This window comes from Serinus canaria, chromosome 9 (genome assembly GCF_022539315.1).
Source record: "Serinus canaria isolate serCan28SL12 chromosome 9, serCan2020, whole genome shotgun sequence".
Classification (NCBI taxonomy): domain Eukaryota; kingdom Metazoa; phylum Chordata; class Aves; order Passeriformes; family Fringillidae; genus Serinus; species Serinus canaria.
Window position 1 is genome coordinate 15,399,308 of NC_066323.1, and position 26,950 is coordinate 15,426,257.

At 38.3% G+C, this 26,950-nt stretch overlaps 1 protein-coding gene across 1 annotated transcript in view; it reads right to left on the reverse strand.

Moving 5' to 3' along the window:
- Window positions 1–3,281: 3,281 nt before the first annotated feature.
- COL4A3 (collagen type IV alpha 3 chain) overlaps window positions 3,282–26,950 on the reverse strand; it is a 55,200-nt gene continuing 31,531 nt past the window's right edge. Inside the window, exons 25-52 of the mRNA XM_030227119.2 lie at window positions 26,724–26,912; window positions 25,688–25,856; window positions 24,348–24,440; window positions 23,764–23,868; window positions 22,828–22,925; window positions 21,362–21,512; window positions 21,127–21,240; window positions 20,194–20,361; window positions 19,021–19,110; window positions 18,287–18,421; window positions 17,485–17,583; window positions 16,350–16,439; window positions 15,811–15,950; window positions 14,681–14,807; window positions 14,332–14,412; window positions 13,623–13,721; window positions 12,618–12,668; window positions 11,478–11,663; window positions 10,707–10,837; window positions 10,187–10,259; window positions 10,033–10,104; window positions 9,792–9,911; window positions 8,905–9,003; window positions 8,100–8,312; window positions 7,287–7,464; window positions 6,118–6,232; window positions 4,637–4,809; window positions 3,282–4,391 (exon numbers count right to left, since the gene is read on the reverse strand). Of these exons, the coding sequence (XP_030082979.2) occupies window positions 4,307–4,391; window positions 4,637–4,809; window positions 6,118–6,232; window positions 7,287–7,464; window positions 8,100–8,312; window positions 8,905–9,003; window positions 9,792–9,911; window positions 10,033–10,104; window positions 10,187–10,259; window positions 10,707–10,837; window positions 11,478–11,663; window positions 12,618–12,668; window positions 13,623–13,721; window positions 14,332–14,412; window positions 14,681–14,807; window positions 15,811–15,950; window positions 16,350–16,439; window positions 17,485–17,583; window positions 18,287–18,421; window positions 19,021–19,110; window positions 20,194–20,361; window positions 21,127–21,240; window positions 21,362–21,512; window positions 22,828–22,925; window positions 23,764–23,868; window positions 24,348–24,440; window positions 25,688–25,856; window positions 26,724–26,912 (3,444 nt within the window). The 3' untranslated portion in view covers window positions 3,282–4,306. The remainder of the gene's footprint in view (window positions 4,392–4,636; window positions 4,810–6,117; window positions 6,233–7,286; window positions 7,465–8,099; window positions 8,313–8,904; window positions 9,004–9,791; window positions 9,912–10,032; window positions 10,105–10,186; window positions 10,260–10,706; window positions 10,838–11,477; window positions 11,664–12,617; window positions 12,669–13,622; window positions 13,722–14,331; window positions 14,413–14,680; window positions 14,808–15,810; window positions 15,951–16,349; window positions 16,440–17,484; window positions 17,584–18,286; window positions 18,422–19,020; window positions 19,111–20,193; window positions 20,362–21,126; window positions 21,241–21,361; window positions 21,513–22,827; window positions 22,926–23,763; window positions 23,869–24,347; window positions 24,441–25,687; window positions 25,857–26,723; window positions 26,913–26,950) is intronic.

The following is a 26,950-nucleotide window of genomic DNA, read 5'->3' on the forward strand; positions in this document are numbered from 1 at the left end:
ATTTTCAACTCCACACAGGAGAATACAATGAAAGATGCTGTTATGTCTATGATGTACTTTTGAAAAAGAAGCTGGCTCAGAACTTTCCTGTCTTTGGGTTTATGATTACAATGTTTTGGAGGTCAGAAAGTGTAGCAGTTCCACCACAGAAGAATGTATTGATCAAGGGCTTGCAGCTTGCTAATTCAGCTCTTCACAAATGTCAACAGCACTTCTTTACATAGGCAAGTGGTCAGAAATATGATCTCCTACTAAACCGAAGTTGTCTAACATTGAGAATGCTTTAAGATCTTACACTTGCTCTTATATTTAGCTGCCTTGAAACATGAGCTGCCCCAAGCACATCTTACCAGACAATCCTCATCATTCTGTATATTGAGTCCTCAATTTTACCTCTTTTTTTAACATTTTATAAATTATCAAAAGGATTTAGTCTTAAAAATAAGAGAACCGGAAAGCAGCTATTGTCTAAAAACTTGTTCTTCAAGCACACTAGAAATATGGCTCCTCTCCTGCGATTCCCCGTATGAAATTGTATGTTGAGATCAGTCTTGTTACTGTTTTTGTTCCATTGAATATATGACTGTTGTTAATAAAGTCAGTGGTCAGACAAGCCACTTGACAACTGCCCTGCCTCGTCTTCTGCTCCAGCTCAAAAAGAATTGTATCAGGCTCTATCCCTTCCCCTCTCAGGTTTTTCTTTCCATATTTTGCATTGTGTACGGTCCTTGCACAAGTAACTTTCTTTGACAGTTTGAAGATTTCGCTGCAGATATCCTTGATTTTCAGATCAGTGATTTAAAAGGCCATCCTTAAGCGTGTTGCATTCAACACAGTTCTGCTGGTTTGTCTTCTTTATTTTCATGCTGAACTCTTGATAATAATTTTAGGTTTTCTTTTTCTTTCTGCACACTCTGATTGTACCAAGCACCACAGAACCACTCACTCCCCACATCCCACCTCACCATGGGATGGGAGGAGAATCAAGAAAATAAAATAGAATTCATGTTGAGGTAAGAATAGTTTTACAATGGAAACAAAATAGTAATACTACTACTACTAAATGTGATAAAAAGGAGAAGGAGAGAAGGAGATAAAACCCAGGTAAGACAACTGATGACAACACAGCTGCTGCCCAATGCCAAGCTGGTCCCTGATCCACCATCAGCCTACTCTTTGCAGGTAATTTCCCCAGTCCATATACTGGCATGACATTCTATGGCATGGAATTGCCACTTCAGGACAACTGTCCCAGCCATGCTTCCTCCCACATTTCTGTGCCTCTCACTGGCAGATCACGGGATCTGTTTACTCTAAGTCCTTGACTTAGAGTAAACACTACTGAGCAACAACCTAACCATCAGTGTGTTGGCAATATAAATTATCAGTCAGCAATGTAAATTCTTCTACTGAATCCAGAACAGCCTTGAACCAGCTGATAAGAAGAAAAACCCCAGCTTATCACAGTATCCTATATAGGAAGAAAGCTGGTATGCACAGACCCAGCTTGGGTATTTACACTCAAGTCCTAAACTTGGAGTGTGGTCCAGGCCAGAGGGAGCAAGTGTCTTTCTTAAGACAAACTCTACCCCCGATATTTTAATCAGATAACCCTTTTTTTGGTATGCCCAGGTAGTGGACAAGAGCATTAGTACTGGAAAGGGAAAAAAAAAAAAACAAAAAACATGGAAATGGGTCTTTTATTTAGTCAAAATATCTTTATTTGGCTGTATTTAGCAGAATACAGCCCCCATTATTTGCTCGTTATTCCCAATTTCTCATGCATCCATTCTTTCAGTACAATATATTAACAGCTTGCACCTCGCCAGCACTTTCCAGTTAAGGCTCCCAAAGCATTTACAGACAGCAGTTAACTAATCCTCACAACAACCATTAGCAGTAGGGAAGGAAAATGATCTGCAGCTGCAGTGAGAAGTCAACATCAACTTTTCCCAAGTTTTTCTTTGATTTCCAGTGTCTAGCTTGTATTATGCCAGGCTTGATGAACATGTGTTCCTGCAGTTGTATTTCATGCTTTTGAAAGAAAGACTCATTTTGAGCACTCAAAATCTAGAGCTATTTACCAACATCCCTCTTTAGTAACTTTTGAAGGCCACAAAAAAAGTGAGCAGCAGAATCCAAAACTAGGAACAAGGCATAACTTCCAGTTATATGCTATACTATGAGACATAATTCTCTGTAACTTACCTTTGGACTTCAAAGCCACAATCCATTCTCTTCTCCTTACACATTATTCTCTACTGGACACATTTCCAGCAGACTTCAGCCTCAGGTACTCACATTTGCATTTTACTAGCTAGTTTTATATGGAAGTCTCCACAGTCATCAATTCTATCTTTGGATGACTGCAATGAGCATTAATGAAAAAAAAAAACAAAAAACCAAACTCCAGCACCCCAACAACCTACCAAGCAACAGGTGTGGTCTTTGAGTACTTAAAGCAAACTTCAGAGTTTATGGAAAAGTCTAGTATGTGATGGTTTTAAGGAAGATAATCTCAACCCCAGGCTTGATTCAAATGAAAGACTAAATATTAACTTGACATTAATACCTTCTTACCAGTAGTGCATCTGCAAAGAGATTCTTCATTAAACCCTGTAAATTCACAATTATCCCTTGCAAACAGAATTACTACGACTGTTCAAGCAAACAGTAATTTCAAAATATCCATTCAGTTCATATAAATGGTATCTTCATGTTAGTCCCATCATAAGAAACTGGCATGGAACACAGACAAAACCATTTCTTAATTAGGTTAACACTGAAAATTCAAACAGTCTGACAAACACAATGCAAGTATTTTAACAGAAACAATATAAGATTTCACTGGCTTAAAAAAAACATCTAAATGAGAGGTCCTGGTTATTTCACTGAATTGCTAGACCCTACATTTAAAATGGTGCATTTACAGAACTATTCAGATGAATTAGGCTTCTTCACTAAATACTGAAATTCTGATAAGTTGTGCAAGTATTAAAAAATATTAACATTTTAAATGTCAACATTACAATTTTAAATAGCCTTGCAAGTGCAATGTTATAAATATTAAAAAAACCCTCAGAGCTACAATTTAATATAATTTATATGAGCAAATGAAAGTGCTTTTCAAGTATTTATGTTCATTTACAGTTGGATTCTCTTGTATATAATCAGTGCTTAGATGGTACAATTTATCAGTCTTTTTAAAAATTCTGGATGCATACATTTATCTGGATGGAATAAATAGTTTCATTTGCAGATATGTGTGCTAAATATTTCAATACAGAATACAATTTGTTTAAATATTGTGTAAATATGAAATACTGTAAAATGGAAGTATTATAGATTTTGTTGGGAATCACATCCTGATGGGTGTGTGATAACCTGATAATGCCATGGGAGCCCTTGAGCCATACAGTAATTGCTAATTCTAACAAAATCCCAAATTACTTGGTAAATAGTTTTTTCTTCAGGAGAGACATGTGTTTCTTCAGAGAGCATGTGATCATAATAGAGGCCCAATCCTGCCAAATTTGAAGAACTCAAAGATCGCATGATCGATGTCGATAGCCATGGAATCTAAAGAAAACTTCCCAACACTTTCTTCAGCCAGCCCTTAGCCACAGTCACTCTGGAGCACGCAGCCAGTGCTGTCACCACTGTCTTGCCTGCCCAGTGCCTGCTGTCGCTCCCTCTCTGGCCAGTCAAGCACCATTATCATCACAGTGATACAAAAACCTTTGTATTCCTGTTTGCCAGACAGAGGAAGGGTGAGATACATGAGGAGATACTTGTTTATTAGACAAGAAAACCAAACCAAAACAACTCCTAATGAATCATTATATAGCTGAAAGTGCACTGAAAATATTTCCTATTGAACCCTACCTCTCTTAAGTGCCAGACTGTCACCTTAAATGATATCTGCTTAAAACACTGAACATAGGTAAGCTGATACAGGAGCGTTTAGTTTGTCTTGCTGTTTGAAAAGCACATGACACAAGGCAGCATTGACATCTTTCATTAAAAATCTGGTGATGCTGTAGTTTTATGGTGAAGATGCAGCTCAGAAATAACAAGGTTCAGCAGATGCCCCTGCAGATGCCATTATAAGATTCCTCCAACAAAGTGCTTTGTCATTTGCCATAGACAAAAGTCAAACTCTTGTCCTACCTCACACCACAGTGCTGCACTGGCAATTTATAATTTCTTTCCAGATGCAGCAGGATTTCAATAAATTATAGCTCTTCAGAGTTAGGCAATTCTTTGTAATAAATCAGTTTCATGTTCTGTGAAGAGTGGCCACCAGTTAGATTGGTCTCTTCATGCAGACCTGACAACGACTGATGATATTCTCTAGCTGTCCTGCTTTCAAAGTCTGTGGCACAGGTCTCCTAGAAGAAAAAACCCAAACATTCAATTTTTTTCTTTAAAAAACAGGGAGAGATAATGAGACTTTGGATATGGAATTACTGACAACAACCTTGAAATTCTTGGCTCAAACATCTATGTGCTACAAAATAACTCTGCACCTAACAAACAGGGGTGCCTAACCTGAAGGGAATTACAAAGGAAACCCCCACAGGTTTTGCAGGCATTTGTGTCCTCGGGCACTGGGATGCAGGGAAGTACAGTTTACCTGAACATTCTTCTTGGATTTAATGATGCCAACCAGAAACTGTAGGAATTTGTGTAGTAGTTGCATGTCCCCCTGCCATGGCACTCTATGAATGGGACGGCCCGAAATTCTTCCAGACAAGATCCAGGAGATGCCAATGCTTGGCCAGAAGCTTCTGAACCGGCACTTGTGTACTGCAACCACCAAAGCATTTTGATGAGAACTTGCCCATCAGCTTTTAGTAACCTGCAAGCAAAAACCCCCCCCTCTTTCTAAAACATACCACATGTTCTGTGGTATATCTTGGTCAAAATAAACTGAATGCAGATTCATTTGATAAAATTTACAAAGAAGCACAGAAGCCTTCTGAAAATTCAAGCAGTTATGGCATTTCTTAAGTCCCTGCAAAGGCCTTTTTCAGGTCAATGAAATGCATGAAACTAACCAGTACAAAGCCTAGAAAGCTGGCTTCTGTCCAGTTGAGTATGACAGTAACTACATTACAAATAAACCAAATTGTTGGGGGTGTGTTTTCATATCTTTTGTTGCACTGATCACTTCTCCAAACACAAAAAGCAGAAAAGGCACTTTCCTTCTCTGATGTTGGTAAATGCTTCTCAAAGTAGCTCTATAAGAATTTACAACAGTTTAAAATTGGCTAGAAAATACCATCTAACTTTGCTATGTTGGAAACAAGTAAATTGTTTTTAAAAAATGCTAAAAAATTCTCTCATTCTTTTCCAAGTTGTTTATTATTACTACTTGGGGCCAAATCGCAGGAGAAACGAAAACTTCACCCTGGAGCTAAAAGGACTTTACATTACGCAAAAGAGAGGGAATTTAAATTCTTCTACCTTAATTTTTCAATCCCTATAACATCCCACAAACATGGGTGACAAAGATGAAATGCTACATCCCCTATTATAAATACACTGTTAGTCCCATAAGCAGTTCTCAGTTTGCACTTCCATTATGAACTTTCTTCACTCATATCTAATTATGGTGTCAAAATTGCTGAGGCAGTCTTCTGTAAACAGCGTTCTGCATTCATTTTGATTTTAGCTTTCTGTGCACTTCAACCCCAAATCTCATTTTTAAAAGAACTTCCTGGCATAGAAGTTGGTCACTTATTTCTATATTTTTCTGTTCAGGACCAGTTTAACCACTCCACTCCCCAAACCTGTATCCTAGATCTTAGCATAACATGTGAAAGTGAATGCACACAGTTATTTTTGTGCAGACTAAAATCCTTTAGTACTTCTCTTATCTTTTCTGCTTTTCTTCCTGCCACTATTTTTGTGAACAGATCAAAATAGCTGTTTCTATGCTTTTGGAATTGAATAAGAATAAGAATTAATAGAATTATTTTCTACTTCTTGGCAGAGGCAAAAAAATTAAAAGGATTTAACAGTTATTAAGAAACAAATGAGTTATGAACAGCTGAAAGCACCAATGAAAATGAGAGGATATAAAATTAATAATTCAAGTTGTTATATCCTTACCATGACAAAAGAAAAGCCCTTCCAGAGAGACATCCAGCCATCTGGACATGAAGGAACTACAGTTGTTTGGCTGTGAACTGCTATTACCATTGCAGCTCCTTCACAGACAACACACCTGGGAAGGAAAGCACATACATTCAGTGCAGACATGAGGGAAAACATGAGAGCAGAGTAAACTTGTGCCTTCTGCGATGGTAGCTACCTCATGGCATAGCATACCTTGCTGTAAATGCTACCACTCACACAGGTTTGCGTGTTTAATGAGGAGTAAGCAAATTGAAGGAAACCCATATACCTTACCTTGCAATTGCTTTGCAATCTCTACTAGTAACACCAGACTAAAACTGTTCTAAGATGGGAAGCAGTTGCAGAACATTTGAACTCCTTAATTTTGCCTTTAACAAAGTAACTAGCAGTATATTACCTTTTTCACAGGCTCACTATTTAGTGTTGTTCTGGTTCAGTTCAAAATTCTGTACTTCTGTACCTTTATTTGCTGATTAGAAAAAGAAATATTTATTTCCTAAATGAGGAAACTGAAGCTGAGCTATTGGATTGCAACAATGGAGTAGGGCAGGACAGATAAGCGCGCAATGCCTGCCTTCCCACCTTGGATTTTGCTGCTCTAGGTCTTTCATGCTTTTAGAACTTTTCTCTAATATTGTTCTCCATCCTTCCCAGCTATTCCAAGCAACTAGAAAGGGCCTTTCTTGCAGAATAGTGTTTCATAGCTGAGAACCTTCAGCTCAGTTTACCATGTTCTTCACCAACAGCAGTAAATGCATCATCCAGAATTGAAAGCAGAACTTTATTTGTGCTATAATTCTAAATAACAAAGCTGTCTTTTTTTAATTTTAGTCTGCCTCTAATATCCAGAATTATAGGGTCTAAAGAAAACAATCCCTGCAATCAGTAGGACAGTGTGCCATTTTCTTATGCTGGCTCTGCAGCAGTAGGCCCTGTGGTGGGACCCTAGCTTTATTCCAGCTTTTCTTGCAAGTATCACTGAGTCTTTGACATACTTAGGTGAATAATCAAAAACCAGGCTGATGAAGTCACTGCTTGTACTGGCTGAGACGGGCAGGTCTAGCCTAAGATTTGCCACTTTAAACAATTTGTGATGCCTCTGTGGTTCCAGGGCAGAAGAGCTGAAATTCTTATCCTTTTACCTGCTTATCTGGGGCTCTAGTGCCCTGCCAGAAATGGGTGCCATGTCTGGTGGCATCACCACTGCAGTGGACAGCCAGTAGGAGTAGTCATTGCGAGAAGCAAAGCTACAAACATCATTGGTGCTGCAGAACAAGAATGGCATGGTGCTGAACCTCTGCAAGCAGCTACCAGCTGTTCCTGGGAGACAAAAGGGGAGAGGTTTGTGGCAGTAGGAGATTTAGTGCAGTGACCAGAAGAGACACATGATGGCACCCAATCTACTATAGGAAGAATCAAAACAGTTGTTAAGTATAAGAAGAGTCTGTTCAATAAAATGATCTTAAATCAAAATGCTTCTGGCTTATACAAAAATATCTATATAATAAACAAGGGCTAAGAACAAAATCTGTTAAAATAATACAATCTTCTTGAATGGTATCAGTAGCAGGGATTTGTCTGCTTAAACAAAAGTTTTTGGTGACATTATTCACACCCTAACTATCCCACTTAGGCTCCAAAACCCACCAGATTCTCCTACACATCTTGTGGTGCTACTGTCAGCCCAAATGTTGTGACAGTTTATACTAGACATCTGTCCATAAGTAACTGAATTCCTCCTCAAAAAACTCTAGGGATATCAACAAGGGGAATATAGGAATGCAGGAAAGAAAGGTGACTTCTAAACCACAATTCCTGAATTGACTCCAGGCCACTCTGGAGACAGATGGTTGAAACCAATGTTTATCTCACACTTACTGTAAATTTGGCTTCAGTACAACTTAGCATTACTGGACTCTAAGAAAACAATCTGAATTTTTTTACCAATACAGTACCAAGATCTTGTCCATGTGCTCGTTCGTTTCCTTGTACAAAAAGCAGTGAATAGCCAACATAGATCTGGGATGTTCCATGCGGGCACGAAGGAATCTTTGTTGTCTGACTGTGCCGGGTAAAGATAAATCCTTTTCTTGTTGGACCAGCAGTGGTAGTACCTGGTGATCCAGGTAAGCCCTGCAGACCTGGAAAGCCAATCAATCCAGGTTGTCCTGTGGATGAGAAATAAATATTTCTGCAAATATTATAATTTTGTTTAAATTTTCATTTCTTTTAAATTCATGAAACTGCTTGAAACTAATCAAAAAAATACCAATAACAAGATACAACTTAAAGGCTTGTAATATATGTTCCAGATGTAGGAATTCCTTCAGACTTAGCTCAGGCAGCTTTACACTGCATAGCTTTATGGCATAGTGAGGTATTTTAAAGAACCATGGCCATTTTAACCAAAAAAAGGTTAAAATAAAACCATTTTCTGATGCCTAAATAAAAATATTTCATTCTATTTTGATGTAACATAAAGGCACCCTGGTACCTACAGATTTCAAGTGACTAAATAGAAGTGATTAATAACAGAAGAGCATAGTCAAGGCATATTTCTGTAAATCATTATTTCAGTTGTGAACATGCATCTGTTAAAAGCTAAGAATGTGCTTACATATGTCCCTAAAGTTACTGTAAATGTTCTGTAAATTACAGAATCTCAATACATGTAAGAGGAAGGATTTGCAGAAATCAGCAGTACAATTTATCTGTAAATTCACTTAGTACCAGTCAAACAGAGATTCTGCTTTCCTGTACCTCTTTGTCCTGGAAATCCCCTGTCTCCTTTTGGACCAGGCAATCCTGGATGCCCTGGATGACCAAAACGTCCTGGTAGACCTTTTACTCCTTTGGGTCCTAAATTGTAATCAAGAAAAAATACTCCAGAGGCATATGTCAGTAGTTATTCTAGATTTTAATAACTGGTAAAGAATAAAGTTAAAATCCCCACATAAACCTAGCTGTGGTAGAATAAAACATGAACTTACTAAGTTTTCACACCATCTATAGTGCAAGTGTCATCTTTCCTATCAGGAAGATTACAAGGAAATATTGAATGTATGCAGAAAAATGCCTCCAGCAGAGGCCTGCCCCCTTGAAGAGCTCCCTGCCTGGGGTGCAAAGCTGTGGTATTGGGAAGGGTGGCCAGACACCCATGGCATACCCACATCACCCTACCTTTTCCTTCCTTCCCCCTTCCTCACAGCTGTGGCAGGCTTCACTTCTGGTGCCAATGAGAAGCCATCCTGTCCTTTCCTTCCCACCCCCAGACTAGAACAAACAAAAAATCACACTGGAACACATCTAGAGTACTTTTAGCATAGGTGGTAATTCCCTCCTCCCCACAAATGACAAAAATCCTGAGCATGGTTCTGGTTGTATGAAAATGAGGAATGTTTTCATCTGTTATATTCCTTAGACTTACATTGAGGGATGCACTCACTGAAAGGGTGGAGGGCAGATGGAATGGGACAGAGCTTATAAATAATAAGGTCTTAACACAATTGAGGTACAAAGAGCTATTTTTAAATATGGTGGAGATTTTAAAGACATGTCAAATTTCTATGCTGAAGTTTTTCCACCAAACCAAAATGTTCTCGTAAGCAGCACACACAGACATGCATAGAGATAAAAATATAAGTCACCTTGTAGTCCAGGAATCCCTTGAATTCCTTGATCACCTGGTGTTCCTGGGATTCCTGGCAGTCCTGCAGGACCCTTGCTTCCTGGGATGGAGAACATTTTTCCAGGGAATCCAGGTGGGCCTAGCAGCAAAAAGATAATGAAGATCTATTGCTTTACAATAAGAGAAAGCAAACAAACTACAAAACAAACCAAAAAAATCAACCTAAGTCAGCTGGTATTGGAAGGAGAAGGGTTGGTTACCTTGCTGGCCCTTTGGACCCCTTGGCCCTTCTGCACCTTGTGGTCCTGGGGGTCCTTGATTACCCTTTTCTCCTAAAAGAGAAGATTGAAGATATATCTGTCTGGTTTAAAATGTCAAAATACCTGGCAGTGTACATAATAAATATATGAATACCTTTTACACCTGGGAATCCAAGAAATCCAGGGTGCCCTCTAGCACCAGGATAGCCTGATCGACCTTCTATTCCCTGCAAAACATAGAACATCAGTAATAAACAGGAGCAGCATCTTCACACAATGTAATATATTTCATTTTTGTTCAGAATATTCAAGGCATTATGTTCACAGAATGTGCTGTAATTAGAACTATCTGCTCCACTTTTAAGCATGTTAGAAATTGTCATATGATTGTTCGGATTACCCTGTAATACAGACCAGCCAAGGAAATGACATACCAGGAATTAGAAAAACAATTCTTATTGATCCACCTAAGTCCATAAACTTGCTTCTCACATCCATTTTGGTATTTCTGCTATTACAAGGTGTTTTTGTGAAAATGGGTGGGAGGGGATGCTTGTTTGGGTTTGTTGTTTGTTTAGAGATTTTGGAAGGTTTTTTAATGAGTATTAGTATCTTTTCATGGTAAGAGCAGACAATCAATGCAGTTAGAAAGAAGCACTGTTCCTTTCACTGACTTTGGGACCAGGAGGGCCAATGTCACCAGCTGGGCCCCTTGGCCCTGGAATTCCATCCGCCCCTCGGACACCTTTGCTTCCTTTCACGCTGAGAGTGGAAAGACCAGGAAGGCCTGGAAAACCAGGAGCACCTACACAGAGACATCAGAGTAAGGGAAAACTGCTGCCAACAGCTTTTCACCTAGATTGCACACAACACAGTGCAACATTCAATAGTTCCATAATGATACACATGTTTATCACCTCGGTGATTTCCAAGGAAATATACACCCTTTTTTAAAAAAATCAAATTTTTCCTAACCTGCTAATTTAATCTAAGATCAGAACTTACAGTACTTTTTAACACTAGAGACTTTTGAATATCCTCCAGTTGTAGTTAAGTCAGGAATCACAGAATCATTTACATTGGAAAAGACCTTTAAGATCATCAAGTCCAACACTGCCATGTCACTAAACCATGTCCCTAAGTGCCACTCATGTTATCTCACTTTGTTAAAGTTGGATCTCAGCTCCCCCATAGACCACATGGGAGGAAAGCAAGATAATGTAATCGGGTGGACTCAAAAGCTTGGAGTTATTTTAATTTAAATGCCACTGCATAGATCATGTTGTTTACAATGGTAATATTGCATTAGTTGCTAAAGGGATCTGTTCAGTTATGAAACTCTCTTGGGGGAATATCCCTTTCAATCTTGAATTCTGGATAGGCTGACTTCTACTTTCAATTATCAGTATATCCTTTCAGACAAATAAGGAGTTCCAAAAACACACCTGGTCTTCCATGTGCACCAGGAATACCTCTGTTCCCTTTCTGGCCAGTGATTGCCATGCCTGTGGCACCTTGAAATCCAGGTAACCCCACTAAGCCAGGAGGTCCAATGGGTCCTTGATCTCCCTGATGACCTTTCATACCTGGAGGCCCAGGAAAACCAGGCAGTCCCATGTCCCCTTTGATTCCTGCAAAGTGTGGATATCACTTGTGGAGAAGGCTGTCAAGACAAGTGAGGTGATGTGACAACTCCAAAAATGCATTTCCTATATGGCAAAGGTGGAATTCAGCCCTTGTTTTTAGTACAGAGAAGTCCCCAAAGCCAGCTTGCTGCCCTAAAGCAACATAGTTCTGAGAAGACAGGACTCACAGCAAGGTACACACTCCTTTTTTTAAATTAAAAATCCCCACAAATAAAAAAAACCCACTCCCTTTCAGAGATTGCTCATCCCAAGGAATAAACTTGAGAGGATGATAAAAAGACCAAAGAAGGCAGTATTTATTAATGAATAAGTAGAAGAAATGCTTCTTTGTTCATCAGAACTAACAAATCCTTTTAAACTAGATCCCAGCTGGAAGCATCAATATGAACGCAACAAAATAAGAGACTATTCCATAAGCATATTGTTCTGAAGTCAGTCTTAGAGTGCTTTAATTTTACTTTTTTAAAGTAAAGCAAATCAATGGATTTCTACCAGCACTAGAAATACAATGTAAAAGCTAAAAAATGGGAAGAGTCCCTCTTCTGTTCATCAATATCAAAGGGAAAATGAACAAAATTAAAATACAACCAACTTCAGCTTTCTCAAAGTGTGCTTGTTATCTTGTTCTGATAAGAACCTACTCTGTTAATCAAATTATGTATCACAATAACATTTCAAAAGCTCTAGAATGTGAATATCACCTTCACAAGACCACAGAAGTAATTTTCTTTATTTGCCTTTTACAACAATCTAAACTTCATAAGCAACAACTCTTGACATTTAATATAGAGGACCATACCATTGACCAAAAGCACAAAATCACTCTTGATTTCCTCTGACACTCTCAGTGCCATTTCAAGCACCTGAAAGCAGGAGGGGACTTGATGATGGTTCTGGGATTTAAAAATTAAGCTGTTGCTTTTCAAAAAGACAACTCACCTCTACGCCCAGGAATACCTGGAAAACCAGGGATCCCTCTCCCTGATGGTCCTGTAAAATATTAGGTCACATTACACTCAAAGTCTGAAATAAATTTTTGAAAACATCAGAGTTTTCTAATATTTCATAGATTTTTTCAGCAATCATGGAATCAAAAGGTAGAGTGTAGTAGTATGTAAAGTAAAATGTATTATATGATTTCTTCTATACAAAACCCCAAATTAAATTTTATGTTTTTATTTATAGGAAGAACACTTATTGGTCAATCTTATTTGAGGTAAATTCTACAAGAAGAAGCTATTTCTTTCTTTTCAGAGAAAAAAACAGAAAAAACCTGCACTTAATTTAGTTATTAAAAAAATAGAAAAATAAACGTAAACACCTATAAAAGATAATATGTTAACAGTGATTACTTCAAACAGTGATTACTTCAATATGAGAATACTTTCTAAATACTATGGAAGCCTTCTAAATATCTTCTTGATACTAGCATGCAAAGAAAAATTTTTCAGTGTAAAATTCTGTCAGAATTCAGTGTAGGACTAAATCTATCTGAACATTGTTAACTTTAGGAGTGACTTTTAAATGAAAGGTTTCACAACCCAAGGTGTAGGTCATGGAAGCTTTCACTATTCATGCAGGAAAACACTGAGATTCCTTTTATTTTATATTCATATAAGACAGAAGACTCTGAAAGGATTTTGGTTCTTTTAAACTCTTTGAGATTAAACCCATAAGAGCTGTTAGCAGTACTTTGACTCTGGCAGACATGAACATTTTTAGGTGACATTACAGTACATGGAGAATAGAGCATTTGTAATGCACTTGGGTAGTTGACAGCATGTACAAAAATCACATTGAAAAGCACTTATAACCTTCTACTTATAAACTTAGCTTTGGCTCCACAGAAGCTCCTTAGTAATCCTTCCCAAATCATCCTTGTCACTATAATTACAGAAAAAAGCCCAACTGTAAAATAGAATGAAAATATTTCACTGCTGTTACCTGGTTCTCCCTTTACTCCTGGGGGACCAGGCATACCATCCTGACCTTGAGTACCCCTTTCACCAACAAGCCCAGGTTTTCCAGGGACTCCAACAGCACCTGTGAATTACAATGGACCACAATATAATTTTTACTTCTGTAATTTTGCAGTGAGAAGATTTGACTCCCCTTTATTAAAATTTAATTTAGCTCTGCTACTTCAAAGATAGGGGTAGCTGTGTTGGTCTAGAGCAGCATGTAGCTTGTATGGAGCTCACTGGACTTCATTGGATTTAACAGCCCCACTATTTTCACAGACATAATAAAGCCTTCAATGCATGCCTCTCTGTTGCTACATGTACACACTGTCCCTGAGGTATATTTTTAATTCTGTTTTAGTACTTTTGCTTTAGCAGACAACTACAACTCTTTGCTACTCCAGTTAGTTCTCTTCATCTACCTATATCTTAGTTTATTATTGTCTTTTAGGAGGTAGAACCTAAGCCTTTCTTATAATTGTGTGGATATCACATCTTGAGACCCTTGGATATGTACTTATAATAAGAAAGAGCAAAAAGCTTTCCAGTAGTGAAGCAAAATTAAAACTTTTTGCCTCAGCAGAACTGATAACATTGAAATCGGGCTGTTAAAAGGAGGCAAATACAGCCTGAAACTGAGATGAAATCCCAAATGCAGGTCAGTGGTTTAGGAGAGAAGCGAGATTCCATACCAGGAGGGCCTGGGACTCCCTGCTGTCCTGGGCGGCCCTGGCACCCTTTAACACCAGGATCTCCAGGGGGTCCACACTGCCCTGTAAGAAGAAACAGTGGGGCAGAGGGGAAGTGGCATCACCTCTAGATCCAGACTCATTTTAGAGCTTTGCTGTTTCTGCTTTGGCCAGCTGCAAAAGCTCTCCAGGTGACACAAGCTGGCCTGGCTGCTGTGACCACAAAGCCGTAGAGGTTTGCAGCAGTCAGTGTAAGTCAGCGTGCCACCCCAGGCACCCCGTGCAGTTGGAGGAATTATCTTCTTCTACAAGCATGGTGCCAGCTCACCAGCCCCCCAAAAGTAACCCATACCTGGGATTCCTGCACCTCCAGTTTCCCCTCTGATCCCATGTGGTCCTGGTACTCCCGTAAGCCCTGGAGGGCCCTGGGAGCCCTTCTCTCCTTTGCGGCCAAAAACTCCTGGGGGGCCTGGATCTCCCTGAGAAACACACACAGGTAAAGACTCACAGTGCAGAACAGAAAAATCACATGAAATTTTAAGGGTTAAGTACATGTAATCACATTTCATTAGGATTTTCAGACAAAGCCCAAAGCAGACTAAATACAAGGTCTCATAATAGCGCTGATCTTTTAGACATAGTTAAGATCTATTTTTAATCTTTATAAACCAAGTTGTTTTTACATTTTTCCCTGGAACAGATTTCCCTTCAGTTTTATTCTATCAGCTCTTCTTTTGATCCAAACTTTCATTCCTTAGGTAGCATGCAGCTACACAAAATACTGAATTGCATTTTTTTTTCCTTGAATTCCTACTGACTTTTTTCACAGTAATCTCATAGGGGCTACCCAGATGATTCTTAAAATAAACAAATAATTTAGACAGATCACAGGATTTATAGAGGAATTTATAGCCTCAGCCACACATTTCAGATAATCTCATAGGTAAAAAGACTATATAACTGTTGAATAACTCCAGTTATTCAACAATCTGAACATGTGGAGTTAAACTGTGCAACTGATCTAATTTAAAAATACTGGTTTGTTCTTAGCAATGTATATATGACCAACCATAGTATATACTGAATGTAATACATATTACTAAGGAAAAAAAATCTTGTGCAAGGATATTACCAGACTATCAAAGCCAAACAGTACAAGTTTAGATTATAAGACTTTTGCATTTGCTAAGATGAGTTTTTGATGTACTTTTTAACAACCTTGCTCTTAATGAATTAGGAACTTTTACAGAAAGCAAATTACTTCAAGATATTTCATCTTTATAAATAAGAAATTTTTGCACAGTTGAAGTGAAATATCATGAAATAAACTTATCCTGAGTAATGATACAATAGAATTTTCATATTTCTTACCACTAATAAATCAACTATTTCTGCAAACTCTGCAGCTCTCATTTACATGTTGTTCTGTTTCTATAGTGAAAGGCTCTGCCTAACAGGAAAGTTTTTCCACTGCCTTTATACCTTTGGACCAGGTCCTCCTGGAGGCCCAGCAGACGGGTACCCAGGATCTCCTTTGTCACCTGGAAGGCCACTATAGCCTGGTGGACCAGGGTCACCTGATGGTCCTGGAAAGCCTGGAGATCCTTTCTGGCCTTTTGGACCTGGAAGAAGACCAATACTGATACCATTCTTAAAAGGATCATAATTGCATTTCACATTCCATGTTTTGTGAGCTATTGCTTATATATACTGATATTAATTGTTCCTTAAAGTAATTTAAACTGTAATTTTATTTCTAGAAAGAGGTTCTTAGATGTAACAATATATAAATTAAAGAATTTGGATAGAGAGGGAGAATTGCATTCTGCAAGTCACGCAAATGCTGGGGTGAAGATAAGTCTATGGGTACTACAGAATAAATCCCAGTCCAAGAATTGTGTGGTGTACAGAATAAATCCCAGTCCAAGAATTGTGTAGTGTGCTGACAGTAACAGCTCAGACATGTGCAAATGCTTCTAGAGAGCTTTATATATTTGTAATATGTCTTGAAAGAAAATGACCTGGAATTCCCATGTCCCCTTTGTCTCCAAGTGCACCTGGGAATCCTTGTCTTCCAGGAATCCCTGGAAGACCCATAAATCCCTTGGCTCCTGCAAGATGAAGAAATAAATGTCATGTTAGAACTGTTATGGAAACAAAATCCTGTACCACACACCTTCTTTTAGTGTATTACTATTTTACAGATAAACAACATGGAGCCTTTTGCTCCAAACACAGATAAAATTATTATTGTTGTTTTCAGAAAGCTAAGGAAATAACAAACATCTTATGTATCAACATTAAAACTAAGGTTTGTGCCCACAGCACTTAGGAGCAGACACTGCAATATATTTTAGCTGAATTTGATCAAGATCATAAATTTGTATTTACGCACTAGACTCTCCTTTCATTGCTTGCACTCCAGTTCAGTTTAGTTTTGTACATGGAACAATCACATTATTACTTACTCATGACAGGTTTCTCATGACTAGGATATAGTAAAAAGCTGAGTGTGACCTAAGCAATTTTCCCTTCACTCACTTATCTTGAGATTTATTTAGCTAAATTAGCACTCAGTTTAATGACTAAAAGATCCAGATACATCTAGAATGTTCTAGATGTACATTCTTTCTAAATGCCAGTGTGCCAAAGCCTGACATTCTTAAGGCTGCTTTTCCCTGGAAATCTGCTAACTTTTGAAATACAAGTCAAATATGTCAGTTTTGAAAAGGGAAATATAGTTCATCTGAAATTAAAATTAAAAATCCTAAAATATTTTTTGTGCAAAACTGTAGTACTTTAGAATTAATTTTTAAATAATATTGCAAATTCAAAGTTCTTTTTGCTTTTTAGAAATATTAATTTTTATTCATTGGTTTAATCAACTTTAGATTTATTCAGGATTTAATAATATTTTCTATTTGTCATCCTAAACAATGGCCTATATTTGAAAGAAAACAAAGAATCGTTTGGCGATAGCTGCTATGACTTTCAAACTGCAGCTTTTGAAATTGCCCAGTTTCAGAATTCTCAGGAAAGCTTGAGAGTTAATAGAGAGAATGTGGTGCTGCTCCTGGAGCCAAGCTGGTGTGCCCTGGAGCAGCAGTACCTCCCTGCCCACGTGGCACAGGGATTTTCAATATGCACATTCCATACCTGGCCGACCAGGCATTCCTTCAGACCCATCAGCACCTGGTGGACCTTGCACACCAACATCTCCTTTTTCTCCCCTTACACCCATTTGGCCTTGAACCCCTAAAATGAAGATTCATTTAAAAGATATTACAAAACAACATCTTGGAATATACCTTTTGTACAAAGTTTAACATTCTATAACTCTTTAAGCTAATGAAACAGAAGTAGAGCATGGGATTTTCACTCTGAACACACATAAGCAAAACACAAACTCAAATCCAACACCTTTTTCATGTGGAGGCAATAGGAAGTTCCAGAAAGCTTCCATAGGAAGATACCAATAGAAAAAGCCAGACAGTATTAGTTAAGCATCTACAACTCATATAGAGAGTCCATATTAATATTGCAAACAAAGGAGTTTTTCTGGCAATCAGTACTTCTGAGCAGATTTGATGTCTTTGCAATCCAGCATCTGGTTGGTAAGTGCAGCCATTTCTGTGCTCACAGCATAATAAAAATGTAAAAACATGAATGTATAGCATATATGTACTGAAGCCTCCTGGTACTACTGACATATTATTTAGCATTAAAATAAGAGCTTTTTAAAGGAATTAGGACTTACTAAAATTGAACTGAGTACTGAATGTAATATCCAACAATTCCATAATAAGAAGGCAGTTCTAGTGTTTAGCAATAATTATTTCAAAACAATGTGAGTACTCTCAGCAGTAGAGTCAGTTTATTCCATATTTTAGAGTCCACTGGAACTGCAAAACAGATGACAACCCTGTCTAGTTTTAATGACAGAACAATGAATGTGTACCTTTAAAACCTCGTTCTCCTTTGTCTCCAATACCAACCAAGGTCTCAGATGGTCCAGGAAAACCTTTATCACCTGATTCACCTTTTTCTCCAAGAAATCCTTTTCTTCCTTTTATTCCTGGGAAGCCAGGAGAACCTGCAAGAAAATAGAGTGAAATTTTTGAAGAGACCTGACTAGATGATATAATAAAGCAAACCAGATAGTGCCCATCTTCAAGAGCAATTGTAATCTACATATGTCAATATAATTGCAACAACCTAAACTACCGTCTTAAGTCTCCAATCATCAATAAAACACCTACAAGTACAGATTACTTGTAGCAAGTAATGCTTGATTTTCCAGCAAGACATGGAAGTTATTTCTTATAGTGCATAAACATACAATCTTAAATATTAAATTGTGTCTGTTAAATAAATATAATAATGGTATCCACACAGAGGGGAAAAAAAACTAGCAAAAAGCCTTTCTGTTCCTTATTGAGCAAATCACCGGCCACTTCAAAAAATGACAAAGAAAAGGTGGCAAGTCAAAACTGCTAAAAAATATGACATGACCATTCAGTCTGCAGACTGCACATATACAGAAAACAGATTTACCAAAACTCAAAGAAATTCTAGTACAACATCTGTACTCAGGAGTGATAATAGACACAAAAATGGATCACAAGACTAACTTGAGCATTGAAATTCCTGTACTCTTAAGTGATAAGGAAGGCAGATAAAGTGGTCACTTGCCTTGGGTACCGGGGCTGCCTGGTCTTCCAACCATGCCAGGGGGTCCAGGAATTCCTAACCGTCCCATTACACCTGGATCTCCCCTTGCACCTGTGGAGTTGAAGCAATAGGAACATATTTGTAAGTATTAAATCAGTTAAATAAGACATTACTTTAGAAAACTACACATTCACCTGTCATTTCAGTGTTGAATTGCTTATTTTATTTTTTCTCCATTTCTGTAACTGTCCAAACCAGTTTTCCCATCTTTAACCACAGGATCATGACTTATAACCCTCAAGTTACCTAAATTAGTTGCTGCAACAGCTCCTACCAATGAATTAAATAACTAACAGTAAGGGTAATGCATCTGAGATACCCACACAGGGATGAGAGACCAGCCATGAGATGCGTGGGAATGACATTCCTTTCAGGCTCAGGAGTCAAAGACCACCTGGGAAATAACAACTCCCTCAAATGCCACCAGAAGTCTATGTTTGCATAACTGAGTCAAGTCCTACATGTTTATCCAAAAGCTTTACAGATTCTCAATATAAAAAGGCATGTGCCAACTCCTTCCCATAGTGTAATGATTTGATATTAAAGAAAAATCCTTGTTAGAAATATGAAACATTATATGACTGATATATTTTATTCTTCAAAACAAATTTCAACGTATTTCTGAAAGAAAAAAACGAACAAATCAACCCTACAGGAACCACTTAGCTTACTCAAAGTTAGCTCTGTTTAGTGACAGCTTGATCTGACTCAACTCTGTCAGACTCCAGATCTGAGCTCATAAGAAAAAGATGCTGGCATTACAAACTATTTGAAAAGGGATGATGAGTAGGAACTAAACACTTTGCAATTCCATTGTGCTGGGGGAGTTGCTTTGATTATTAACTATTTCATGTCCTACTGCAAGGACATTCCTGTACAAAAACTACATAAAATGCTGTTCTCAGAAGACTAATGTAGAAAATTTCACACTGTCTCAAGAGAGCTTCAAGATATGCTCATCCTTTAAGGAAGAATGATTTACTAGTTTTTCATAAAAATCTCAAAGACAAATGAAAGGTGTTAATGAAAAAAAAATTCAGCATCTTCAGTCTGGAAAAACATGACCTTTTTGCCAAACACCTTTCTGCAAAGACTCAATTGCTATATCAAAACAAATACTTGGGGAAACCTTACCTGGCAAACCAGAGATTCCTGGCCTTCCAGATTGCCCCTTGGGACCAGGTAATCCCGTATTTCCCTGAAGACCTATCAATCCAGGTTCCCCAGGCTTTCCGTAGGTTCCTGGGATACTCAAACCAGGAGCACCTGGGTTTCCTTTTGAGCCTTGTAAACCTCTTCCTCCTAAGAAAAGTGCAGGACAGTGTACTATGGTAGATCTGTCTGAAAAGCAATCCTTCATCTCTATCATTACATCATAAGCATGAAAATCTTCTTGAACTCTGCCTGTTTGAGACTAAGCATGAGATCTGTAAGGCAACAAACACATTCAGAAAATCTTAGAAGGGCTGTAGGTTGGGATTTTGAAAAGAAAAAAACAGCGAGAGTAGACAAATCTGTTCTTTTCCAGAAAAAGAAACACCCAAATATGAAAACCCCATCAATTTTTCATTAATTTCTTATAAAATTTTATTTTTAAAATCCTTTTGAGATCATATATAGAAGAAGGAATGTGTTGTATGTCTGACTATGTGTTTTTGAAAAGAAAATCATATGCAGTACAGGCAGGTACTTTTGGCACCCTAAATTCTCCTACCTAGCTGAGCTCTTCCTTTCACTTATTTCTTTATCAATCCCATTCACCACAGGATTTCAGTTCAGTCCCACAGGGAGATATGTCTGAAATATTGATCCCTTTTCCTGGGAATTTGGGTCAGTTTGTGATTACTCTTTATACTGGCCAATGGAATCTGATCTTAATCCCTCTTCATCAGTGCATGTGCTTCCTCCCATCTACAGAAAGAGCATCTTTTAAATGGACTAATTTTCTTGCATACTATTCCATAACCAATATCCAGAAACAATTTCAGCTCCCTCGGGCCATTGGAAGGCAGAAACAAAACCCAGATTCACCCTGTCAAATGGCCTTTTTGGGTCAGAAAGTCCTACCTGGTGGGCCTGTAGCTCCCTGGCCACCTGGCAAACCTGGCAGGCCAATGAGACATTCAGCAGGTTTCCCTGGAAAACCCGGGTCTCCAGGAGCTCCAGGTGAGCCACGATCTCCTAAAAAAAATGAGAGTGGATTCACAGCCAAATTAAGTTTTAAGCTTTCAGTGAACCTTGTTTGACTTGATTTTCCTTAAAATAACGTGCTGTGCTCCCTGAGCTTCTCTGGCAACATTACCTCTTAGGCCATCATCACCATCATGCCCAGGATGCCCTGGTAGGCCTGGGAGTCCTGGAAGTCCACCTTCACCTTTTGAGCCAGGACTGCCAAGACCTCCTGGTGGACCCATTCTTCCTGGCTCTCCAGGAATTATCATGCCTGGCTCACCCTGCAACACAGAAAAATATAAACAATCCTCTCTGTTTTGCGAATCTGCCAAAATATTTTCTCCACTGGAGTAATAATGACCTTATTTTATTAGGGTAATTCTCTTCATTCCCTTTGGATCTTTCACACTATAATTTCTAATGGCTTCAATTTGGCAAACCACTGGATGTTCCTTATTAGCTAGCTGAGTAATAATCTAGACAGCTTTTAAACTTTGTCTCCTAGCCCTAAGAAGTTGCTACTCAGCAGTGCAAGACACTTCCCTCCATTTGGTCTTTACTGCATTGAGATGCCTTCTGCAGCTGTGAATGGCTTTGAACATCTACCTGAATGTGGGGGTGAAGTTTGTGCAAATATAACCTTTCCTTTATTTTTATATAATAAAAATTATATATTATATATATAAAATATAATGATCAAGATCAGCACCCAGATATGCCTCAAGATACTCAGTCAGTTGTTGGGGTTTTTTAAAATCATTTTTCTGAACATTGTTGTCCATGAAGACTGCTTTTATCACCAATGTCCCAAGTGCATTCCCTGACAGGAAACTTTGAGTTAGTAGGTTTTTTTTGGTTGACTGAACTGGTGGTTGTTTTGAGTACCAGCAAATCAATATGTTTATAAAGCAGATCAGTAGACCTGAGCTTATATCAGTCACTAATGATATACTTGGACCACAGAGGCCACTTCACATCCAGATGCTCTCTTGCATCAAGTACAGATTAAAAATAAAAAAATTCACAACCTCAACTGCTTTCCTTTGTCATGTCAAAAAAACACACAAAAGAATGACATATGGCAAAGAAATGCCATATGTTCAAATAATTTAGGTGTTAATATCTTTTTCAAAAATTTAATCCTAATTATAGACTAGTCAAGAATCAGTAGATTATCTTCTGTTAATCAGCAAGAGTGGGTGCAGTATTACCTTCAACCTTCTTTCTTCATGCTTCAATTTAACAGAGCACTTGCTTAAATGAAATAAATACTTGCTTGTCAATTACCTCCCTCAAATATATGCTTAATTGGATCTCTGAGCAGGCATCATTTCAGCAGCTGTGGCCTTAATTTTTTTGCTTTAAGCTGAAGTAGGAAAACATCCCAAACACTTGGAATTCTGAAATCTTGTATTTGGATCAAAAACTTTGGCTTGAGCCCCTGTTTATAGAAAGAATTTAATTTCATAGTTTGTGCATGATTAGTCAAGAAATGAAGGAATTCCCACATCCCTTACAATTTCTAATTTATTTGCTCAGTATAAAATTGAATGAATGGGGCCTATGGAAAAGCTTGTGCTCTATTTCTAACCAAACCTTTTGTCCTGGTTGTCCTAGGTTTCCAGCTCGGCCTGGATCTCCAATCTTTCCTTCACAACCTGGTGGCCCCCTGCCTCCTGCAAGTCCTTTATCTCCTGCAAAAGGAATTAAATGGCAGTCAGATGCTTTATTTCACAAAAGGGTCCTTGCATGTGTGCAGTTATGAGCCTCTGACACTAATGCAGCTTACATGAGCTGAAGGGAAAATCTTGATTTCAGAGCTAATGTGACACACGGCATCTTGTTCCTTACATATTCACTCAAAATTGACTGAAACACTGCTTGTTAATTAACTGACTTTAAGCATGTCACCATTTTTTTTTCAAGTGAAGTTATTCTGATGTTAGTTCCCTGCTGTTCTCTTTAGCAAGCAGCTTGGTACAAGTTTCAGTATCTGAGCTTTTTTTTTTTTATAACTCATGTCCTTACACGATTATGAGAATTTCCCAGTATTTCCCAGGGTTCAAGGGGGGTTATAACTTTGCATGAGGAATGGCTAAATTTAAAGTATTAAAAATGCTTTCTACTACCTGCATATTAGGGCAGATATTGCATCGTACATAACCAAAATTGATTAAAAATAAAGTGCTTTGACACTTTTACAGCTCTGTCTCTGTAACACATATCCATCTGAATTAAGTAGAGCACTCAGATGAGATAGCTGCACCTGCTTGGGCAGTATTCCAGCAAGCATCAATGTCTTTGAAAGTATTTCCCTACTGTCAGCTTTGATACTTCATACTCTGAAATACCTCAAAATATTTCAAACTTGCCTTTTCTAAGACTTAAGGCAGTAAATTACAAGACTGCTAAAAACACCTATCTCTTGGTTCATTGATTTTCTTTTTTTAACTTACTAATTTTAAGGTGTACTTAAATTTTATTTTTGTTTTTGGTTTTGCATTTTTTTTAAGATCAAAAAGCGTATCTTACCTTTTGGACCTGGGTTCCCAGGAAACCCAAGCCCTGGAAAGCCTGTGTCACCTGTTGGTCCTGAATGTCCTGGATCACCTGGCTGACCTCTTGCTCCAACCCTACCTGCCCAAAGAAAATAAATAAACTGTGAATTATCTTACCACAGAACATCAACTTGTAAGATTATGTGTGTTATAAGTGATCATTATTAATAAGGACACAGCTGTAGATTATATTAGAATTTAGACACTATTTCTCCACTGCAATGGAGTGCTAATTGCATTCACAGTGTCAAAGCATTTATGAATGTGTGAGTTAAGTTTATATGCAATCTGGCCAAATTTCAGACTCCTAGAGACAGCTTCATGCAGTCACGAATCTTCCAGTTCTTGAAAGGTTCCAAACACATTTTATTGGGCTGAGGCTTGAAACAGAAGCAGCTACAAAAACCAACTACCATAAAGCTGTAAAAATCTTCCTGTGCTGTTCAGGACAGTTCCTGTGCTGTTCAGGACTACTGTTCTACAAAACCCAAGCAAAGATGCCTTACAGTTCACCAGTCTCTGATTTTAACTGTTTCACTGATTTAGTGCTGCACTCACCAGGCACTCCTGGAGGTCCGGGTAGACCATGTGGTCCCTGAGGTCCTGGCAATGCAGGTAGTGGAGTTGCCCTACTGGTCTCTCCTTTCAGACCTTCAGCAAATACATTATAAAATATTACAAAGGCATATAGTTTGGTAATCCCAAGCATTTAAAAATATGAGTGATCCATCTACTTGGCTAAAAATGTAGCTGTCTACAGTTGCCATATTTCTGAAACTCCAACAGATTTTTTCCTTTACATCTTGACTTCATTAAGTAAAATCATTTTATGGACACCTGCAGTCTAGGGGAGATGCAGAAAAAGAAGCACAAAACCATCAGGAAAATGATACAACTGACAAGCACTTAAATCTTCAACTCTATGTGATAAAGGCTCAATGGGCATTATCTTTAAGCAAACTCAGCCACTTAGCTGAGTTCTTCCACTGGTATGTTTCCAGCACTCAAAAACTATTATGCCCTTTACATTTAACCTGCTGACTTAGATTACAGTAATGGTGACGACTGGCTGGATACTTCATTAGATATTATTTCCACAGAGAGGTCAGTCAAGCACTAGAACACATTGCCTAGAGATAATGTGCTGTCTCTGCCCTTTGAGGTTTTCAAGGACCAACTGGATAATGCCTTCAGAAAATTGGTCTGATCTCAGAGCTGTCCCTGTGCTGAGATGAAGTTCAGACTACACAAAGTCCTTCAAACCTAAATTATCTTATCATCTGAAGACTTTTCTACCATATCTGGGGGTACCCGAAGTGGGAACGATGTTCTGGAAGCCCCACTGCAAGGAGTGTTTTTCCACAATTCACATTCAAAGCAGCCTTGGGCTATAAAGCTGGTTCCAAGGAAGAAGCTGTGGAGGAAGCCATATCTTGGCAGTTTTGTGTTCCCCTTGGGATGCCTTTCACAGCTGCAGTGTGCCTGGAGTTGTGGGCTTTGTGGTTTTCAGAACACTAATCCTAGGCATAAGCCTAACCCTGGGTAAGGGAGGAAAAGCTGCATGGGGGTGAGGCTGGTGACAGTTTGAAATATGGGGAGGGAGGCATGGTGTGGCAGGTCTTTGCTCCCCTTTTTTACCTGCTTTATCTGGAGCTCTGGGTTTTTGTAGCTGTGTTCCCAAATTAGTACCATTATTTCTTTGATTTCAATGTATCTACCTCTCCATTTTTAATCATGTTCTCCTTACCATTGGTAAAATGCAGTAAAATAGGTGTGTTGGCATGCCTTTCGTGTTCCAAAATTAGTAAATTACATCTTTGATTTGAATGTATCTCTTCCATTTTAATCTAGTACGCCTTAACATAGGTATAATGCAATAAAACAGCAAAGTTTCTAACCTGCTTCTCCAGGTAATCCAGGTGGTCCAGGTATTCCTTTAGAGCCTTTAAAACCTTTTACTCCTTGTGGTCCATAACCTGCCAGTCCAGGAAGCCCCATTTCTCCAGGAAGCCCAAGTCTACCAGGTAATCCAGGTAGTCCTCTATCTCCTTTTGATCCAGCCAATCCCTAATGATTAGACATGTATACCAAGAATTATTTGCTTTCCACACCAGCTTTCTGAACAAAATTGCCATTTCTCTGACTATAATTTTGTTTTATTTTACTAACAGTTCAACTCTGATAATTTCAGAAAAAAATTTTCCTCTGATTTACTTGTGATAAAATGAATATAAATTTGAATATCAATGGTTACAAAGAGATGGCTGTTAAGAGTGAAATACTACAAATAAATAAATTGCCTGACTTTTTTCCAATCCCTGTGTTGTTGCACTGTACACTTTTCTTCTGTTTTAAAACACATTTAGCAAAAAATCAAACCCACATCAGCTCTGACTCTCCTTGAATTCTGTGAATTCACATTTAGAGGCATTTATATCTGAATCAGGTTAACAGTTTCTCAGCCAACATAACACAACGATAATTATTAGTTTTTGTTTCTGCCAAGCTCTTTCCTAACAATTCTAGTTTTATGGTCAGTTCTCACTGACGATTAACCCATAAAGACTGAGCAGGAAGTACTTGAATTATTAAGCATTATAAGTAGTCAGGAAAATGCTTTCTAAAAAGATTTATCCATCACTGAAATCCAACAAAATGCTCAAGTATCAATATCCAAATTAAAATCTCACTAGAGTGCTGAGGTTTTTCAGCAATTTGTACCTATACTGGTCTCATCTCTCTCTGGTATTACATCAGAATATTTCCTCTCCTTCTTTCATGCATGTTGGTTGTTAGAGTTGAGGACGGTACCCTCAGTCAGGTAGGAGATACTCAGCTGGATATCTGCTTAGATTAAACAGGTTGTTGTACAAGATAAAATACAGACTTAGGTTTCCATGACTTCCACATTAATTGCAAAAAGTGCATACCCACCTCTTCACCTTTAGAACCTTTGGATCCTTTAGAGCCAGGTCTTCCCAGAAATCCACTTGAACCTCTTCTTCCTTTTTCTCCCCTGGCTCCTGGATCACCTTGCTCACCTTTTGGCCCTTCTGGACGTACATATCTTGGTTCACCTTTTGATCCTTTACGTCCTTGATCTCCTCTAAAACCTGGAGGTCCCTAGGATAGAGTTATCAAAAGAATTTCAGTGCTAGATA